Source organism: Trichoderma evansii (genome assembly GCF_050947405.1).
Source record: "Trichoderma evansii strain SZMC 28006 chromosome Unknown GGI43scaffold_2, whole genome shotgun sequence".
NCBI classification, from domain to species: Eukaryota; Fungi; Ascomycota; class Sordariomycetes; order Hypocreales; family Hypocreaceae; genus Trichoderma; species Trichoderma evansii.
The window spans coordinates 416467-433747 of NW_028145204.1; the positions used below are offsets into that span (position 1 = coordinate 416467).

The window sequence follows — 17281 nt, forward strand, 5'->3', positions numbered from 1 at the left end:
TTTGCTGCTCGACAGCCTCTGATTCTAGCGCTGCTGGACGCCGGCAGCCGCGCCGCAGCGTCTATCCCGTCCAGCTGCCCCCCTCGTTTGCCCCGAGGTTGTTCCCACCCCTGCTCTGTGGCCACTAAACGACACCACTCACTCACTGTACTGTACTTACCGCACTGCTGTGACGTGTGAGGAGGCCCTACAGCCTACAGGGAAGCACAACCACCACCGTTCTTTTCCCGCACACTTGACCTCCAAACCTCTCCACACAACCAGCCCGTTTTGTCCGGCGTAGCGAGGCACAAAGAGCGATACTGAAGGAGGAGGCTAAAAAAGAAAGAGAAAGAAAAAGCAAGGACAAAGGGCGAAAAGAGAGAAAACACAAGGGGAAAGAGAAGAGAAACAAGAACTAAGCATCTAAAAAGGGAAGGCAAGTAAGTGAGAAAGCTGGGAGACTGAAAACGAGAAAGAGAGAGGCACACAACGAGATCGAGATCGAGACCGTGACCAAGAAGCAGAGGCCGACACGGACAGACTTGGGCAAAGGCAGAGGCAAGACGCAAGCAGCCAGACCGATCACCGTCTTCGCCTTTGCTGTCCTTTCTCTATCGATCAGTTGCCGCTGCTGTGATCTTTGGAGCCTTTCCTGTGCTTTGGATGCTGCCGCCCTGTCCTGCGTATGCGGCATCCCACTTGCCGACCTGACCTCTCAGAGATCCACCGCCATCCCTCTTCTGTGGGAAGAGGCATGAGGCATGCCACGCCAGAGCTACTCGGCCGAAAAGAGAGCCCTATTCTCGCCCTCTCTCTCGACCCCGGCTTCTTCTACTTCAACCACAACAGCAACAGCAACCGAAACTGCAACCGCAACCGAAACTGAAGCTCCGTCTCCCACCACCTCGACAACTTCCTGGACGCACCAGCCGGAGCTGCCCACCAAACACTTTACTCATTGGACCGTTGATGCTCCCGACCCGACCGCTGCGAGAAATGGACAAGTGACGGTCAGCACCACTTCACAAGATCGATATGCCCATGCCCATGCCAAAAGCGCAATGGCAGGACGCCGCTCTAGCTACCCGTTCTCTTCCCTGAACCCCCCTGAGGACTTGGTCTCTTCCACTCCCAGGCCTTTCTTTCCACGGCGGACGACTGATGTGAATGGCCGAACTGCCGGTGATGACCACCAGGAGTGTGTCGATGTTGATATTGATATCCATGCTGTAGACGATAGCCACAATGCTACGTCCTCCGCTGCCTTTGTTTCCTCTGTAATTAACGGATCTGCAGAAAGCGAGGTGCCAGCCGCTGATGGACCAAAGAAGCAGCTTGTTGAATATAGGGAAAAGCTCATCCGCGATCTGGAGCAGCGGGATGTCTCCGCCCAGGAATTGCATCTGGGCCTGCCCGACAAGGCCCGTGTGGCGCCCATCCTCGAAGATGCAGTATTATTGAACTCTCCCTATCCAACTTCGGCCTTCACCTCTACCTCGACTGAGTCTGGAAACACAATTCGAGGAGGCATCACCCCGGCGCCTGTGGCCAGCACCCCCTCATATCCCTTTCCTCGGATGACTCTACCACCTGAAAGTCTTGGCCTCTCAAGCTCCCCTCAATCATCTGCTCCCCATATAGGTTCTTCTCGCTTCTCCCAAACGCTGGCGTATGAACACCGCGGCATGCTCGACAGAGTCCTATCAGAGACATCGACCCCCGCTTCGACTTTGACCTTTCACCCAGGAGGCACCCCGCAGCCCGAGAATTTTGATTTTCCTACCCCCAACCTCTATGATCTCTCGTTAATGCTATCCGCCGAGCCAGGTCTCGATGCCTGGTGGAGCACCGTCGTCCAGGTTATGCGAGAAGTATACAAGGCCGAGCGTGTGACATTAGCAGTCCCCGCCGATACTACCGACGTTGAGAACGTTCCATGGGGGCAGAAGGCTACATACAACGAACATGAACAAGACGATCTAAGTCTGGAGTACTTGGCGAGGGGGACTAGCGTCATGCAGAGCACGGAGAATGACGTCGTCGATGATACTCTTGCTGAATCTGCCATTGGGACACCATTGAACGGACCACAGCGACCTGCGTTTGCGAGTCGGCACTCGTTCACCAGTTTCGAAGAGAACAAGGAAAGGTCACAAGGCGGAACAACAATGGCATCTCAGCGGCCCAGCTTCTTGAGGAGCCAAACCCATTTTCCATCCATCCAGACTGCAGCGGAACTGGAAAACGACCACACAAAGCTTAATAAAAGCACCCTGGAACAGCATGACTTTCTTGAGGAAGAGCAACAGCAACAGCAGCCAATCCCTAGCTGGGAGGCGCCTCTCGTGCCCAAGTACACTGGCCAGGGCAGAGTCCTTCCCGTCCTCCAGGCTCTTGACTATGAAGCTGACCCTCTCATTGATCATACTGGTATCATGAGAGTATTAGAACGCGGGCGGCCTGTTGCCCTAACAAGAAACTATCCCTACTTGGCCCAGGCAGCCCCGACTCCTTCTTCATCTTTGGGGCAGGTTAGTGCTTTGAAATCTGGTCCCAGGACACCTGGTCAAGAGCTGCCGCGGAAACCTAAGAATAAGCGGTCAGACTCTGCAACTAAACTGTCTTCCATCTTTGCCGGCCCGACCGGTGCTCGTGCGTCTGTCAGGACTAAGGTTCATTTTGGCGACACGATACTGGACGACGACAGCCCGAGACCACCTACGCCAAAGTATGAGGAGTACGAACAAACTCCCCCTTCGCCATGGTCACAATCCCCAGCCCCATCACCGGCAGTTAGGCCTGACCCAAAGGAAAATCCCTTCTTCACGGACGCAACCGTCGACGAAGAATCATTCAATCCCGACCCCACACCGACAGATTATACCACGATGCGGCCTCCCGAAGCTATTGGCGTTGATCATTCTTGGACGGTTTTACACATACCTCTTTTCAACGTCATATTTTCTAAATTACAACCGCGTTCTTTCAGACTCGACGCTACGACGATGCACCAGAAGTCGCAGTCGAGAAGCAGCCAGTCGCCCGAGAGCACACACCATCAACGCTCTACGGAATCTGAGAGCCAAAAGAAGGATAAGCCTCCTCCAATTGCCATTTTATCTATTCTTAGCCCCGTTATTCCGTACCCCTCCAACCTGCGACATTCATTAGAGCACTTTGCACCGCACCTTGCAACATCCTTTTCACAATGCCGACACTATACCCATCTTGAGACAGAACTTGCTGGTCTTAAACGAAGAAGACCATCTACCGCTGGATTCGGCGCGGTTTCTGCGTACGGACGGCCTATGGAAAGCTCCGCATATCTCGCGGCAGAAGAGACGGCTGCTTTGCAGCAGTCTTTAGCCGGGAGCATTACGAGTCCCAGTGACTATTCTGGCATCTCCAAGAGTGCCACTGGCTCTCCGATTGGAACTCCCGGATGGGATCCAGGCGCTCTGGTCTATCTAGCCGAAAAGCGTCAGCACGCGGCGAGCCCTGCAGGGGTTTCTCAGTCGTCAGGTGGCTATTTCAGCAGTAAACTTGCGAGACAAGGTTCACAGCGGTCTCGGGCTGGATCGAAAGATGATCCTTCTGGAGATGTGCGTCCCTCTCGCCTGTCCGGCAGCAAAGCTCCCCAGACCCCTCAGGCTGCCACGGCGGATATTGACGAGTTGGCGGACACACACACTGGGAGCTCGGAGGAACCCAACCAAAGGGACGTCCACTCTCGGAACAGCCTGGATGGCAGCGTTGATCTTGACCCCTTGTTGGTCGATAGATATCCTGAATCGTCAAAGTTAGAGCAAGGCCCGTATAAAACAGGCCACTCCCGGCTTCACAGCTATGGTGCGGACTTTGCTTCGACTTTTCAGTCTCTACCTCCGGGCTCTAGTCTGCTTAGCCGACCCACGTTAACGTCTAATGCAGGTGGTCTGCAGAGAAGCAATTCATTCATTGCTTCGGCTGCAGATATGCCACCGCCGTCTGATAAATTGAAAGGCCTCATTCTAGACTCGCTACCCGCCCAAGTATTTGTTGCATTACCACAGACGGGCGAAATCGTCTGGGTAAACAGCCGTTATCTGTCATACCGAGGACAGACAGTGACAGATTTGTCTGCAGATCCCTGGGGCAGCATTCACCCAGATGAACGCGATGAGTATCTCGCTGCCTGGAGTCGCTCGCTGCGGACCGGAGAGCAATTTTCCAGTACTGTGAGAATCAAGAGATTCGATGGTGTCTACCGATGGTTCTACGCTCGTGCTGTAGCTTCCAAGGATAAGCGTGGAGCTGTTGTGCAATTCTTAGGGTCTTACTTGGATATCCATGAGCAGCGCATCGCCGAGATAAAAGCGGCGCGCCAACAGGAGGTAGAGGCCTCAGAAGCGAAGCACCGCCTCTTGGCAAATTTGATACCGCAGATCATCTTTACCGCCACAGAGGAGGATGGTGTGACTTTTGCAAACGAACAATGGCTGTCCTATACTGGCCAGAGCTTTGATGATGCGCTACGCCTGGGCTTCATGGATTTTGTTCACCCAGAAGACTTGGCTAGGTGCCGCATTCCCTCTTCACAACTAGCGCAGTCATCCAATCGAAAGGGCAACAACGGTAACTACGGATCGAGCGATAACACACCTACAGGTGCGACAAAGGAACGGCCAAAGGAGCCTCAAGGCCATGAACGAGCACCAAGTCAACAAATCGATTCAAATAGAGAGACAGGCTTTTTTCAACTTGCCAATCCTGAACTGGCAGAGTTGGCTAGAAAAGGTGTCATCAAAGTCGGAACTGACTCGAACGGCCGGCCATCATACACAACAGAAGTCCGATTGCGTTCCAAGACAGGAGAGTATCGATGGCATCTTATTCGTTGCGTTGAGATTGATACCATAGATTTTGGCAGCGGTGCGAGTTCCTATTTTGGTTCTGCCACTGATATCAATGATCACAAGCTTCTTGAGGCGAAGTTGAAGGAGGCTATGGAGTCAAAAGGTCGGTTCTTGAGCAACATGTCTCATGAGATTCGCACTCCACTTATCGGAATATCGGGTATGGTAAGCTTCTTGCAGGAAACTACACTCAATGAAGAGCAACGTGATTATACCAATACCATCCAGACGAGTGCAAACAGCTTAATCATGATCATCAACGACATTCTGGACTTGTCCAAAGTGGATGCCGGAATGATGAAGCTGCGATACGAGTGGTTCCACACTCGTTCACTCATCGAGGATGTCAACGAACTTGTCTCGACCATGGCCATTGCGAAGCGACTTGAGCTCAATTACCTTGTTGATGCGGATGTTCCGGCCTGGGTAAAAGGAGACAAAGTTCGGATCCGCCAGGTTCTGCTAAATGTCATTGGAAATGCCATCAAATTCACATCGGAAGGCGAAGTTTTCAGCCAATGCAGGGTATACACTGGTGATGATGGAACGGCAGGACAAAACGAAATTATGCTAGAATTCATCATTACCGACACCGGCCGTGGCTTTTCAGAAGAGGAAAAGGCCCTCATATTCAAACCTTTCAGTCAAATCGACGAGAGCAGTACCAGACAGCATGGCGGCAGTGGACTTGGCCTGGTCATTTCAAGGCAACTTGTTGAGCTTCATGGAGGCAAGATGGAAGGAACGGCCGTCATGGGCGAGGGTTCAACGTTCACTTTCACAGCGTGTTGTTCGCTGCCTACAATTGAAGATCAGCCTCTAATGCCTAGCAGCCCCGGCTCAACAGCAACTGCTGTACCTCCGGCAGTAGCAGCAGATGAAGCTGAGCGGCCCAGCGATGCCACGGCAACTCTTGTACCAGCTCAGCACACACACGGCGGAGATGAGACTGGCCTTGCGAATGTGGAATTCATTTCCCCGGGAGGCGACTCAACTGGGAGCTCCAGCCAGTCTGCCCACTCTGGCCAATCGCTCATTACAGATAGGTCGTCAATAACGTCGATGAACACGGGATTGGCTCGTTTCAGTGAGGCGGCCAAAGCCAGTGGCCAAGACCTGTCGCAAATGAAGCTTGAGATGCCATCGGATCGGAGTTCAGTAACACGAAGCGTGACACCGGAGAAGCTACCGTCTGAAGCGTTCCGCCCACCAATGTACCTGATACTGATTATTTGCCCCCAGACACACAGTCGTGAAGCTACTGCACAGCACATTGAGATGACTCTACCAAAAGATGTGCCTCATCAGATAAATGCTGTAGGTAGCGTTGAAGAGGCCGAAAAGTTTATCGGGGGCGATGACCCAGTCCGGTTCACTCATATTGTCATCAACCTGGGCGATGCGGAAGCAGTCATTAGTGTCATGGATCAAATTACCAAATCTCAAAAAATGGACAGCACAATGATTTTGATCCTCTCGGACTCAGTCCAGCGCCAGGCTGTGATGAGATATGCGTCTGGAACCAAATATGAGAAACTCTTCTCAGATAAGCTTGTTAATTTCATATATAAGCCTGTCAAACCGTCGCGCTTTGCTGTCATCTTCGATCCAGACAAGATACGGGATTTGAGCACGGACTGGAATAGATCTACCGCACAGCAAATGCTTGAGAGCCAAAAGGCTAGCTCCCTGGACCTTCAAAAGCGCATGGGCAATAAGGGCTTCAGAGTTCTCTTGGTGGAGGATAATCCAGTTAACCAGAAAGTGATGATGAAGTTCCTCAAGAAAGTTGGCCTCGATGTGGATATTGCAGTAGACGGAGAGGAGTGTATACAGCGAGTTTTATCAAAGTCGCATAGCTATTACTCTCTCATACTGGTACGTTTGATAAGACCCCCCTCTCCCTATTGGACTTGCGTGTGTGTGACTATGTGAGAGCCCTTGACTAACAAAAGGCGCAGTGTGATCTACATATGCCACGCAAAGATGGCTACCAGGCCTGCCGCGAAATTCGAGAGTGGGAGCTGTTGGGCAGTTATCCCGCGATGCCCATCATTGCCCTTTCTGCAAACGTAATGTCGGACGTCCAAGAGAAGTGCATCGCAGCTGGATTCAGCGACTATGTAACGAAGCCTGTGGATTTTATTGATCTCAGCAGAGCTATGGCACGATTTTTCTGAACGTGACAACTTGCCATTTGATATCTCGGGGGTGGATACCGGGCGAGTCACTGCTCCTCAGATGGCCATGACTGGTAGAAGCAACTGCTTTCTTCACTGGAAACGGAACCACCGCTCATCTTTTTTTTCTTCTTCTATTTCTTATAAAGCTGGTTCATTTCTGACCTCATTCCACAATGATGTACCGATGGACCTTTTTTCGGTGGTGATTGTTGACATTTTAGAGGGTGTACTGGCGAAAGTTTTCATTTCTTGCCCCCTTATCTTTTCTTCTGCTTTTTATCTTTTTTTCTTGTTTCCTCCTTCCTCTTTTCTTCTCTGGCTCTTTATAATTAAGCTGGATGGAACCGAAGAGCCAGGCAGTCTTGTGATACCACATTATACAGCAAGCACCATCACGTCTTGGGAATCCTTTTAACAGATTTTGACCACCTGGAACAATTCCCACGGGGATCCTAAGATCAAGATGGCGAGATGGAAAGGGGTTATGTTGCACTTTTCGTATTTTTCTTTCTCTTGTGTTTTTCTTTTTCTTTTTTTTTTTTTTGCTGCTATTTCTTTTCTCTCTTCTTCGCGCTGGGCATCAGAATGGCAAGACAGAGGTAAAGATTAGGGAGGCATTATTTAGGGTAAAGGCTAGGCAAAGCCAAAGGCAAAGACAAAGGCATAGGTTTACATAAAGGACTTTGGAATGGATGGAGCCTGTTTTGTTTTATATGCTCGAGGGAAGTGAGGCATGTAGGATCGCAGCGACAACTCTGGCGTGCAAAAATGGCTGCGTGTTTTTTTATGTTTTCTTTACTACTCTGTTGATATTATGGGATTTATTTTTAGCCTCGAATCCCCAACTTCTTTTTTTTTTACTTCTTTCTTCTCCCTCCCCATTGTTTTCTTTTCTCTTCTTCTTGGCCTCGTTGGTGTACGTGTTGCGTGCTTGATTTTGGTCTTGTGTATTAAAATAATCTAATGATTACGGTCAGTTTTGCTTTGATATAGGAAAGGGGGGGGAAGGAATAAGGGTACTGCTATTTCGCTTCACTTTTACTATGATGGATTTGATTTGACTTGGGAAGGACATGGATGAAAGGATGGATAGTCGAGGAGCAAAACGCAAAAAGAGGGGAGAAAAAGACTGAAACTGAAGAAATAAAAGAGAGAAGCAGATTGCTAGAATGGCCTAGGGATTTGATTTCTGCGAATCTCGCATATTTATTTTCTTCTCTTGCACAGCTTAGCTTATATAGAATAACTAACCACCTGATGGATTGTAAGGGTTAGTAAAAAAGGGTATCTACTGCAAAATATTTCTGGCAAAAGAAGGTAGGCAGCTGAGCTTCGAAATGAGAAAGGTAATATTATTCATTGACATTGAGGATCAGGTGTCCGGCATCATCTAGTCACATTTATAAATCTATATTCAGGATTCTCAGAAGATATCAATGTGGATATAATATTTCATAAATCAATCTAACTCAGCGTAGCCCAACGCTTTTATTTCCATTTATACAGTCAGGCAACCCAGTCTATATATAGTGGTATCCAACAAAAAGAGAAAGAAAACAGTGTCGATATCGCTTCGTCGGTTGCGCTTATTCAATTCAGATTTTTTTTTAGTTCCCTCACTTTCCTTTTCCCCCTTTTAGTACACGCTTCCTCTGATGCTTCTATCTTCTTTCTCAGCCTGGTCTAAGTCCTCCAACTTGGGGTCCACGGCACTGCTGTGTGGTTCAGGCTCATCTCCAAGACGGTTTGCCAGTCCCGTACCAGGGTGGGTGCGAGAATCTATGGAACCCATGCGACGGCGTGTGGTCTCATCATCTGATGCGTCAGAATCGCTTCCTGCAACAGAGGGATGGCCTGAATATGTACCGCCGAAATCTCGGCCAACGTGCAAATGGGCGGCTTTAATGTGACGTATGCGGTCCTCTGCCGTGATGAAGGAGGGTGTGCCGTCAGGAGAAGAGACGCTCCCGTCAATGGCCCGTGCCAAATCAATGTGAACCTTCTTCTTCTTTTCTTTCGGATTCTCTTTTGAAGATTCTTCGCCGTCTGCATCCCCTTCATCGGAGCCATTCGATTTATGTCGTTGCAGTCTCCTTATAGCGAGATTTGTGCCACTACTGCCAGGGGTATTCTTATCAACTTGCTGCGGCTGGCTTTCTGCCGCTCGGTGGCTCTCATAATGAGCAGCATGATTGCAGCCATTGGGACAGCCTCCCCAGCGACGTGTAACAACAAAGCTCTTGATCTGCGCCAACTTCATGTCATCCTTGGCAGCTTTGTCGGCCTTGTCCTCTTCATCCTTCTCCTTCTCCTTGATTTGTTGCTCGCGTTCTCTTCGCAGTTCTGACCAGGTACGCAAATTGTTCTCCAAGAGATATTTGCCGTTGTCTTGCTTGCGCATAAGGAGAAACTCGCAGTGATTCACGTTTCGAAGGTCTTCGAAATACTCGACGGAGAAATGGTACCACTTCATAAGGAAGACACGAGACATGAGACCATGGGTGACTATATGATAGAGTTAGCACGATAATACATAGGAAAAAAAACCCCATTTCGGGATGTCAAGATGAAAACTCACCCAAGACGCATACGCTAGCAAAGTCATCTTCTCCAAATTGGCGCCACAAGCTCTCGTTGAAGCCACTAACACGATCATAGGCATCCGCAGCGCTCTCTCCGTTGGGGATACGATAGAAGAAGTGGCCATAGTCGGCTCTTTCCTGCCACATGCGTTCCATTTCGGCACTGCATGGCTGAAAGTTGCCAAAGTCTTGCTCTCGCAAACGGGGCTCCTCATAAACTTTGATGCTGGACCTACGATACGGCGAGGGCTCGGGATCGTCCGATGTCAAGGTAGACAAAATGCCTTCGGTGGTCTCTCGTGTGCGGCGATATGGGGACGTGAAGAAGTGGAGGGTATCATCTGGTCGGAGCAGCTTTCGCAGGCGGCGGCCCGCTTCATGGGCCTGGGCCCAGCCGTCCTGCGTGAGCTTTACACGATGATCGGGGATTGTCTGGTGAATATCGCGGTTCTCTGGCACAAGCGGTCAGCAAAAAGAAGAGGCTTGGGTTGAAGGCCGCATAGAATAGAAGCAGGAGACGACGTACTGTTACCCTCAGACTGGGCATGGCGGATAAGAATGATCAATCGCGGCTTGGCCATGGTGGTAGCTGTGCGCACGTGCGGCTTGTGATGCTGAGGCTCAAGATGGGAAATCTATCGATCGATCGATCAACGGAATAAGCAGATACTAATAGGTTGCTGGTCTAGTGGTGGGGGCCGCTGGTGTGTTTGGTAGGCCTGCTGGTGGGATGATAATTTGGTCGCTGCTGCGTTTCAACTGCCGGTGCCAAAACACCCCCTGTCCCGAAATCGGATGGCTCAGAGAGACAGAGAGATGAAGGGATGGAGACAGAAGTGAGTCAGAAAGATAAAACGATTGTAAAATCGGTAAGTGGTGAATAATAGAAAAAGAAGTAAGAAGGATATGGTGATGGAGGTGATGGAAGGTTGTAAGTTGGGAGGGCCAAGTTGGAAATGCTACGGTATGTTTAAGGGGAGTTCTGCCGCGGGGTTGCAAAGTGGCGGCCTATAATGGGTATAAGAATAGAGATCTACAGGGCATACAGGTACCCGTCTGAAGTGCTTCAGCTCTGTCGAAATACAAATCAGAGCAGTGCTAGCCAAAGCCTGCCGAGCATGTGCCAGTACCAGCGCCTAAAACACCCGACCTGAGTTTGCCTCACAGTGGGGAGAAGCCTGCTAGCCCGGCGAGGGTCTCCTAGCTTTAGCTCCTTGAAACCTTAAACTTGGGACGATAGAACCGGATGGCTGATTAGAAAGCAGACGGACTCAAGAGCAGAGAGCGTGTGGCGCAGCCAGAGCAGTCCGCCACTGTAATCTGCTCAACTTCAACTTGCTAGGAGTCCAGATGGAAGTTCCGGGGGCTTTCAGGATGTCATCCGAGCGCTAAACCCGCCCGTCCATATGATTTGCGATGCCCACTTCCGAAGATGCCTCTTGTCGGAGGTCAGTAATAATAGTGGATGACTCTTCTCTTGATATATTCCGATGCAATTTGTCACCACTCTATCCCGTTCAGGCAACGCACAATCGCCCAGATCTCGGCTTATGGCATCGCATCTAAGCAATCAATGCTACTGTAAATGGCCCGGCGCTGCCCCTCCCAATTAAGGCTGCCGTATTGCTGCACTTGGCTTAGTGGCTGTTAGCAGTGCAGCCTAGGCTTATGCGGTTTGGTAGCACTGGAGAATAATTTTTGGCAGGCCAGCCTCGAGCGTGATGACTCTGTAAACTTCAAGGCTTCTCTCTCACCAAGGCAAATTTAACATCAGCTCTACGGCGCGCAGAGCCAATTCATTCCCTGGTTTGGTGTATTGATTTTCGACCATTGTGTCCATTGAGCAGGATCCTATCTTCGACTTTCATTCTCTGTCGCTCATTCCTCTGTCTTCCGTCGCAAATCGCGTCGCAATCGCATTGACGTCCATTTGGGACTCAACTATACCACAACTGCAACCAACTCTCTCAAATCACCCAATCATCAAATAAATCATCCGCCATGTCTGCCGAAGGCCCAGAATCCATCCCCACCTCCGCCGACCCTCGCTCCAAGCGCCCGACCAAGAAACGCGCCCTTACCCCCGGGTCCGCCCAAGCCGCTTCGGTCGACGCCCTCTTCGCCAAACCCGACCAGGAGATCCGCGTCCCTCCGTCAGTATCTTCTCTTGAAGGAGGCAGACGGCGGCCCCCGCCTCCCGAGATTGTCAGTAACGTCCAGGGCTCCAGCGCCGGTGCCGGCTCTGGCGAGTTCCACGTCTACAAAGCCGCTAGAAGGCGAGAGTATGAGCGCCTGAGGGAGATGGACGAGGAGGTCAAAAGAGAGCGTGACCAGGTCGATTTTGAAAAAGACAAGGCGGAGAAAGATCGCAAGGATGATGAGAAGACAAGGAAGAATCGCGAGAAGAGGGACAAGGCTAAAGCTCGAAAGGCAAAGAAGGGCAAGGGAGGCGGAGGGAACGGTGGTAATACAAAGGATATCGATGGCAATGGCGAAAAGACGTCAGTGGAGGCTACATCAAATGGAGGTTCTCAAGGAAATAAAAAATTGAATAAGGGTGAGAATGGAGCCGAGAGAAATGGCGATGAGAAACCAGCCTCAGAACCTGTTGGACTTGTCATCCACGACGATGACTAAAATGAAGAGCAAGGAAAAGCAAACGAGAGAGTTGCTCTGAAATTGTTTCGTGTAACATTTTCTCAGCCAGAGGTGGTGACTTGTAACAATATACTAGATAGAAGCAGTGATACCCGTATAGAGTGCCATTTCGTAGATCTATGCGTCGCCTTTTTTTCAGCGACCCTTAGTTAATACCATTGTCTATTTTTTAAATAAAATTTTGGTCCCCTTTTAGATTCGTCTGAAAATGCACCCACTTCAATCCCAACCAAGGGCTAGAACAGGATACGACCTTTCCAAGCAAATCTGGCGTGCCGTCCGCCCAGATCAAGGCTTCTTAGAGCACTATATGCCTGACCCTCTTCCACTCTCATACAGAACTCCAGCTCGTTTAATCATCACCACCTCCGACTCCAGGAGTGGCACCCTGCTGCAACGTCTTAGCACTGCAGATGTCGTCTACTCTTAGCAATAAACAGGCGGCCTAGGAATCACACAAAAGTCAGCACGGATTGCTCTCTTTGAAGAAAATAGGGGAATAAAGGGCCGGTTAGACATCAGGGAAGCATACCTCGATAGCAGTCTTTAGACTCTGCAGCTTAATGGCCTCAGGCTCCCAAACGCCATACTCGTTCATATCCGCAATGGCACCGGTATCGCCGTTAACACCAAATGAGCTCTTGCCTTCGGCTTGCTTGGCACGGAGCTCTGTCAACACACGGACCGGGGACTTGCCAGCGTTTTGCACCAGCGTTCTGGGAATCACCTCCAGTGCGTCAGCAACAGCCTTGTACGGCCACTGCTGGACACCCTCCACGCCCTTGGCCTTCTGAGCCAGTCGGACAGAGACGGCCATTTCGGTTGCACCACCACCAGGTGATAACCGAGGGTGGAACATGACATTTCGGGCAACGCCCATGGCATCCTGAAGGTTTCGCTCAATCTCGTTGAGAACATCCTTTGAGGGGCCACGAAGCAGGATTGTGCAGGCCTTGGGGTCCTCGCACTTGGTGAGGAAAGTGAAGTACTCGTCGCCGATCTTCTCGATCTCAAACAAACCACATCGAGTACCAACATCTGCCTCTTGAAGATCCTCCACTCTGTTGACAATGGTGGCACCCGTAGCGCGGGCTATTCTGTTGTTATCAGTCTTGCGGACTCGGCGAAGGGCTGTAACGTTGGCCTTCATTAGGTAGTGCTGGGCCAGGTCTGAGGGAATAGTTAGCTGAAGTCCTTTGGATGCTCAAGAGTTATCCGTCGAATTACTCACCAGAAACACCCTTTTCGGTAATGACCAAGTCGGGCTTGACAGACAAGATGGTATCACACATAATCTTGATCTGCTCCTCCTCAATCTGCAGAATTCGGTTCCAGTCCTCCTCCTTTGTGATTTCAATGTTTGTCTGTGATTCACCCTTCTTGTACTCCAGAGGGCAGTCTAGGAGGACAATTCGGGGGTTCTCGATGCGTCGGCGCATCTTGGGGTGCGTGATATCCTTGTTGAGCATGAGTCCGTCCAAAACCTTGCTGTCCTCAATCTCGCCACCGGGAACCTTCTCGACACGCGCATACCGCTTAATGTCCACCTCGGTCTTGCCATTGCCAGCTTCCCATGTAACGGTTCGCACGGCCTTGAGAGCAAGGGAGCACATCTGGTCCATCCATCGAGAAACAAACTTAGTACCGATCGAGGAGGAGATGAGTTTGGCCATGGCCTCGTCGTCGTTGACATCGATCGGCAGGGAGATCTCGTCGATGATATCGATGGCATCCTTCAGCGCACGCTTGAAAGCGGAAATGATGACCACGGGGTGGATGTTGCGCTCGAGTTGAGGAAGAGCTTGTGCCAGGATTTCACCAGCTATATCAGGTTAACATCAATTCTTTTGCCTTTTCAACTTGCCCCTCCTTTTTCTCCTCCTCCCCTTCCTCCTCTCCCCCCTTTTTTCATCCCCCGTTTATCCGCTGGGCCACAATCTGCGAGAAGTGGGAAAAGCGAGAGCCTGACATACCTAAGATAATAACAGTGGTTGTACCATCGCCGACTTCTTCGTCTTGTGTCCGGCTGAGCTCGATCATGCTCTTGGCGGCGGGGTGGGAGACTTCGATTTCTCGGAGGATAGCGTGGCCGTCGTTGGTCAGGACGATACCGCCCATGGGGTCGAGCAGCATCTTCAACATAGCCTTGGGACCGAGACATGATCGAATGATATCGGCAACCCTAGATTGGAAGCACCGAGTTAGTTGGGCTGCACAGCTTGATGGGGTTGACAGGAGCAGAAACGCACGTCTTGGCGGCAGCAATGTTTGACATCTGAGCTCTCCTTCCAGTCTGCCTCTCACCACTATTGGTGTCTACGAGACAATGTGTTAGCTTGCAAACACGTTCCCCAGCTGCAAGATACTGAGGCTCATCTCGATTCGCCTGCTGAGACGAATCCAGCGATCCTGTTCTGGCAGATTGGCAAAGTAGATGTCAGGTATACACACTCATAACCAACACAGGGGCCTGCATGGTGGGCTTTGTTTCTCTTCGCGAGCGGATAAAATGGAGGTTTGGTGGTGGGACGAGAAGATAGCACCTAAAAGGAGCTTTGGGTCAGATTCGGCACGCCTCCAATAGCTGCTTTTCGGAGTCAAGAGACCGGCAGACGCTCGAGGCAGCTTTTGAGGTTGTGGAAGGCGGTGGTTTGGAGGGGCGCACACTAGAAAAGTTCCCACGATGCCTGGCGGGCTTTGGTGGGGAGGCTGCAGTTTGGCCAGCTCAGGCAAGGTTGCTGTACTGTAAGCTGCTAAAAGGATCTGGTGCAATGTTAACCCGGCCCCGCCAAGGGGTAGCAAGTATATGGTACTTGGATTTGCCCCACGTTGGACGTTATACTGGTGCCTGCATCGATACCAATCCCAGTGTTGAAAAAGAATGCAATAGACAAGAGAGTAAATAAAGTGCTGCCTTACAAGATTACTATCATTTAATTAGAATACAAGTATTTCTATGTGGCTACATGGTGTAGTAGATATCACAGGCGGCAACCACTCGATCCCCCCCTTTCAAGTACTGGTACTTTTGGCTTCTCCTAAGTTCCTAACTGGGCATTTGTCATCGGTGTTCTGAGCGTAACCAGCCAATCAAAAGGCTATACCAGCTCTACCTTTGCCCAACCAGGCATATACGACTTTACAGCAACGGGCGTATGAATGACCCTACCGTTGAATAGACTGAGTATACAAAGAAGAAGGAAGATTAGGATTCAAAACTACGGCTTCCAATATGTTGTAACATCTAGATCTATAGTAAAAGAACCTTCGGTATTGACATCCCCATTTCACATGTTCGTCTCGTAGTTACATCGTCCTCGTCGGCAGCGTTAATGTCCACAGTGATAGCTGCTTTTGAAGAATCCGATGTTACTGCAAGCCATGCGGGAAGTAAAATTACACCGTTCAGAGAGAAACAAACTGGAATTTAAAGTATAACTAAATCCAGAAGCATGGCTGGAGCAGTAACGCGAGCTTTCTCAAGTTTCTATTGGAAGCCGAGCGTTATTGCTGAGACCGGGCCATTGCTAATTCGAGAGTCAATCTTGATTAGAGTCTCACAATTATATTCAAAACCGAGAAACACCATGTTGTCGATATCACGGATATTCTCGAAACAAGCGGCCAAGGCAAGTTCTTTGAGTAATTTGAGAGACATAGTGGGAGGCTGCGGAAAGCCGAAAAAAAAAAACATCAAGTTTAATCAGTGTTAAATAACGGATCCATAAAAACAGTAGAGGTATTATAAAGCCAATAACGCCAAAGCAAATACTATCTAATAATACGCCTACGAATCCTCCAAATGCATTTCTTGCTTCAGTCTCGAAGATCTCCGGACGTCACCACCACTTGATCGTTTAGGCCGCTCAGGCCGCTCAGGCCGTTCAGGGGGAACAGTAATCCACCCAACCTCTGGCTTCGAAAGTGCATTAACAAGACACGAGTTAGTCGCCATGGCATCATATAGCACTTCCCACTGCGAGCCGTCGATATCCGGACGGAAATCGAACCACGCCCCATAAATACTATCCTCCTCGTTCGAACATGCTATACTTGGCACTCCATCACGGCTATACCCCATGGCTACTGATCTTTTCTTCAGATGAGCTTTCCTTTCCTTTGGTACCGTATCTGACGTTGCATCCGCCATGATTAAATCGTCATTTATCATTTCACTGGGATCATGACGTTGGAACCATTCGTCGTGCAACACTTTCACCTTAGATTTTGGGATCGCAATTATATTCCAGGCTTCTTCCTCCTTGGGCATGTCTGGCGCAAGGAAGTGTCTCGACAGCTCGTTATTTTCCAGTGGTCTGCAGATCTTGAGCCACAGCCATGTGGTGACATGACCGAGTTCATCGGGTCTGAGATTGTTTCCTCCTTATTAGCTTTTTCAGCTTGCATAATTTCACAAACACTAATACTTACACGTCAGACTCATACATTACAAGGCTTCCCTCTTTTGCGTCAAGTGTCACGCAGAGCCCGGTCTCCGCAGTAGCGGGTATAGGCACAGAACCAAGGGGCTCGCCCCTAAAGTCGTGGGAAAACTTGACATGCAAAAATCTAAGTAGATCCAGTTCAAGTTTTCTACAGCCGTATTTGCGGCAAGCAGAATGCAGAAAGAGGCGTAATCCTTCTCCCTGGCCACGTTGAGCTAAATTTTGAGGCACTCCTGTAGGCACGAAAGGAGTGTCGTTTACAAGCCCTGTGACTGCCTGTAGTCTACGACTCGTATCTTGTCTATGGGCCGGCATATGTCAGAGATGTTCATCATTTTCTCTTTTTTTTCTTATCTCAAAGAGTTTCTATCAACTTACCTTTGGTCGATTCTGCGACAAAAGTGGTGTGTGGTAATTTTCCTTCGCTCAGCAGGATCAGACTTCTGATACTCTTCCTCTTCTTCATCTGACAACATCATTTTCTGCGACTGTGATGGAGAATTCATACTCTGAAGAATGCGCGGGTTCACATGAAA

At 50.0% G+C, this 17281-nt stretch overlaps 5 protein-coding genes across 5 annotated transcripts; 2 read left to right on the forward strand and 3 right to left on the reverse strand.

Annotated features, from left to right (window-relative positions):
• Nucleotides 1–743: 743 nt before the first annotated feature.
• GGI43DRAFT_379240 (putative histidine kinase HHK2p) lies at nt 744–7057 on the forward strand (the record flags this gene model as incomplete). Its single annotated transcript, XM_083202810.1, has 2 exons — nt 744–6755; nt 6839–7057. 2 exons carry the CDS (start codon nt 744–746, stop codon nt 7055–7057), a joined length of 6231 nt encoding a protein of 2076 aa, XP_083064679.1.
• Nucleotides 7058–8345: 1288 nt separating this feature from the next.
• Nucleotides 8346–10612, reverse strand: GGI43DRAFT_140555 (acid phosphatase DET1). The gene is made up of 3 exons (XM_083199292.1): nt 10169–10612; nt 9639–10094; nt 8346–9565 (listed from the first exon to the last, which is right to left on the reverse strand). Exons 1-3 carry the CDS (start codon nt 10221–10223, stop codon nt 8697–8699), a joined length of 1380 nt encoding a protein of 459 aa, XP_083064680.1. The 5' UTR covers nt 10224–10612; the 3' UTR covers nt 8346–8696.
• Nucleotides 10613–11643: 1031 nt separating this feature from the next.
• Nucleotides 11644–12279, forward strand: GGI43DRAFT_379242 (DUF1168 domain-containing protein; the record flags this gene model as incomplete). Its single annotated transcript, XM_083202811.1, has 1 exon — nt 11644–12279. The coding sequence occupies one exon, from the start codon at nt 11644–11646 to the stop codon at nt 12277–12279; it is 636 nt and encodes a 211-aa protein (XP_083064681.1).
• A 186-nt stretch (nt 12280–12465) lies between these two features.
• GGI43DRAFT_140439 (chaperonin-containing T-complex subunit CCT3) lies at nt 12466–15298 on the reverse strand. Its single transcript, XM_083199291.1, has 6 exons — nt 14752–15298; nt 14550–14616; nt 14274–14482; nt 13532–14122; nt 12833–13470; nt 12466–12745 (listed from the first exon to the last, which is right to left on the reverse strand). The coding sequence occupies exons 1-6, from the start codon at nt 14774–14776 to the stop codon at nt 12653–12655; spliced, it is 1623 nt and encodes a 540-aa protein (XP_083064682.1). The 5' UTR covers nt 14777–15298; the 3' UTR covers nt 12466–12652.
• Nucleotides 15299–16087: 789 nt separating this feature from the next.
• Nucleotides 16088–17221, reverse strand: GGI43DRAFT_429412 (uncharacterized protein; the record flags this gene model as incomplete). The annotated part of the gene is made up of 3 exons (XM_083209113.1): nt 16088–16667; nt 16732–17046; nt 17124–17221. The coding sequence occupies 3 exons, from the start codon at nt 17219–17221 to the stop codon at nt 16088–16090; spliced, it is 993 nt and encodes a 330-aa protein (XP_083064683.1).
• Nucleotides 17222–17281: the final 60 nt, after the last annotated feature.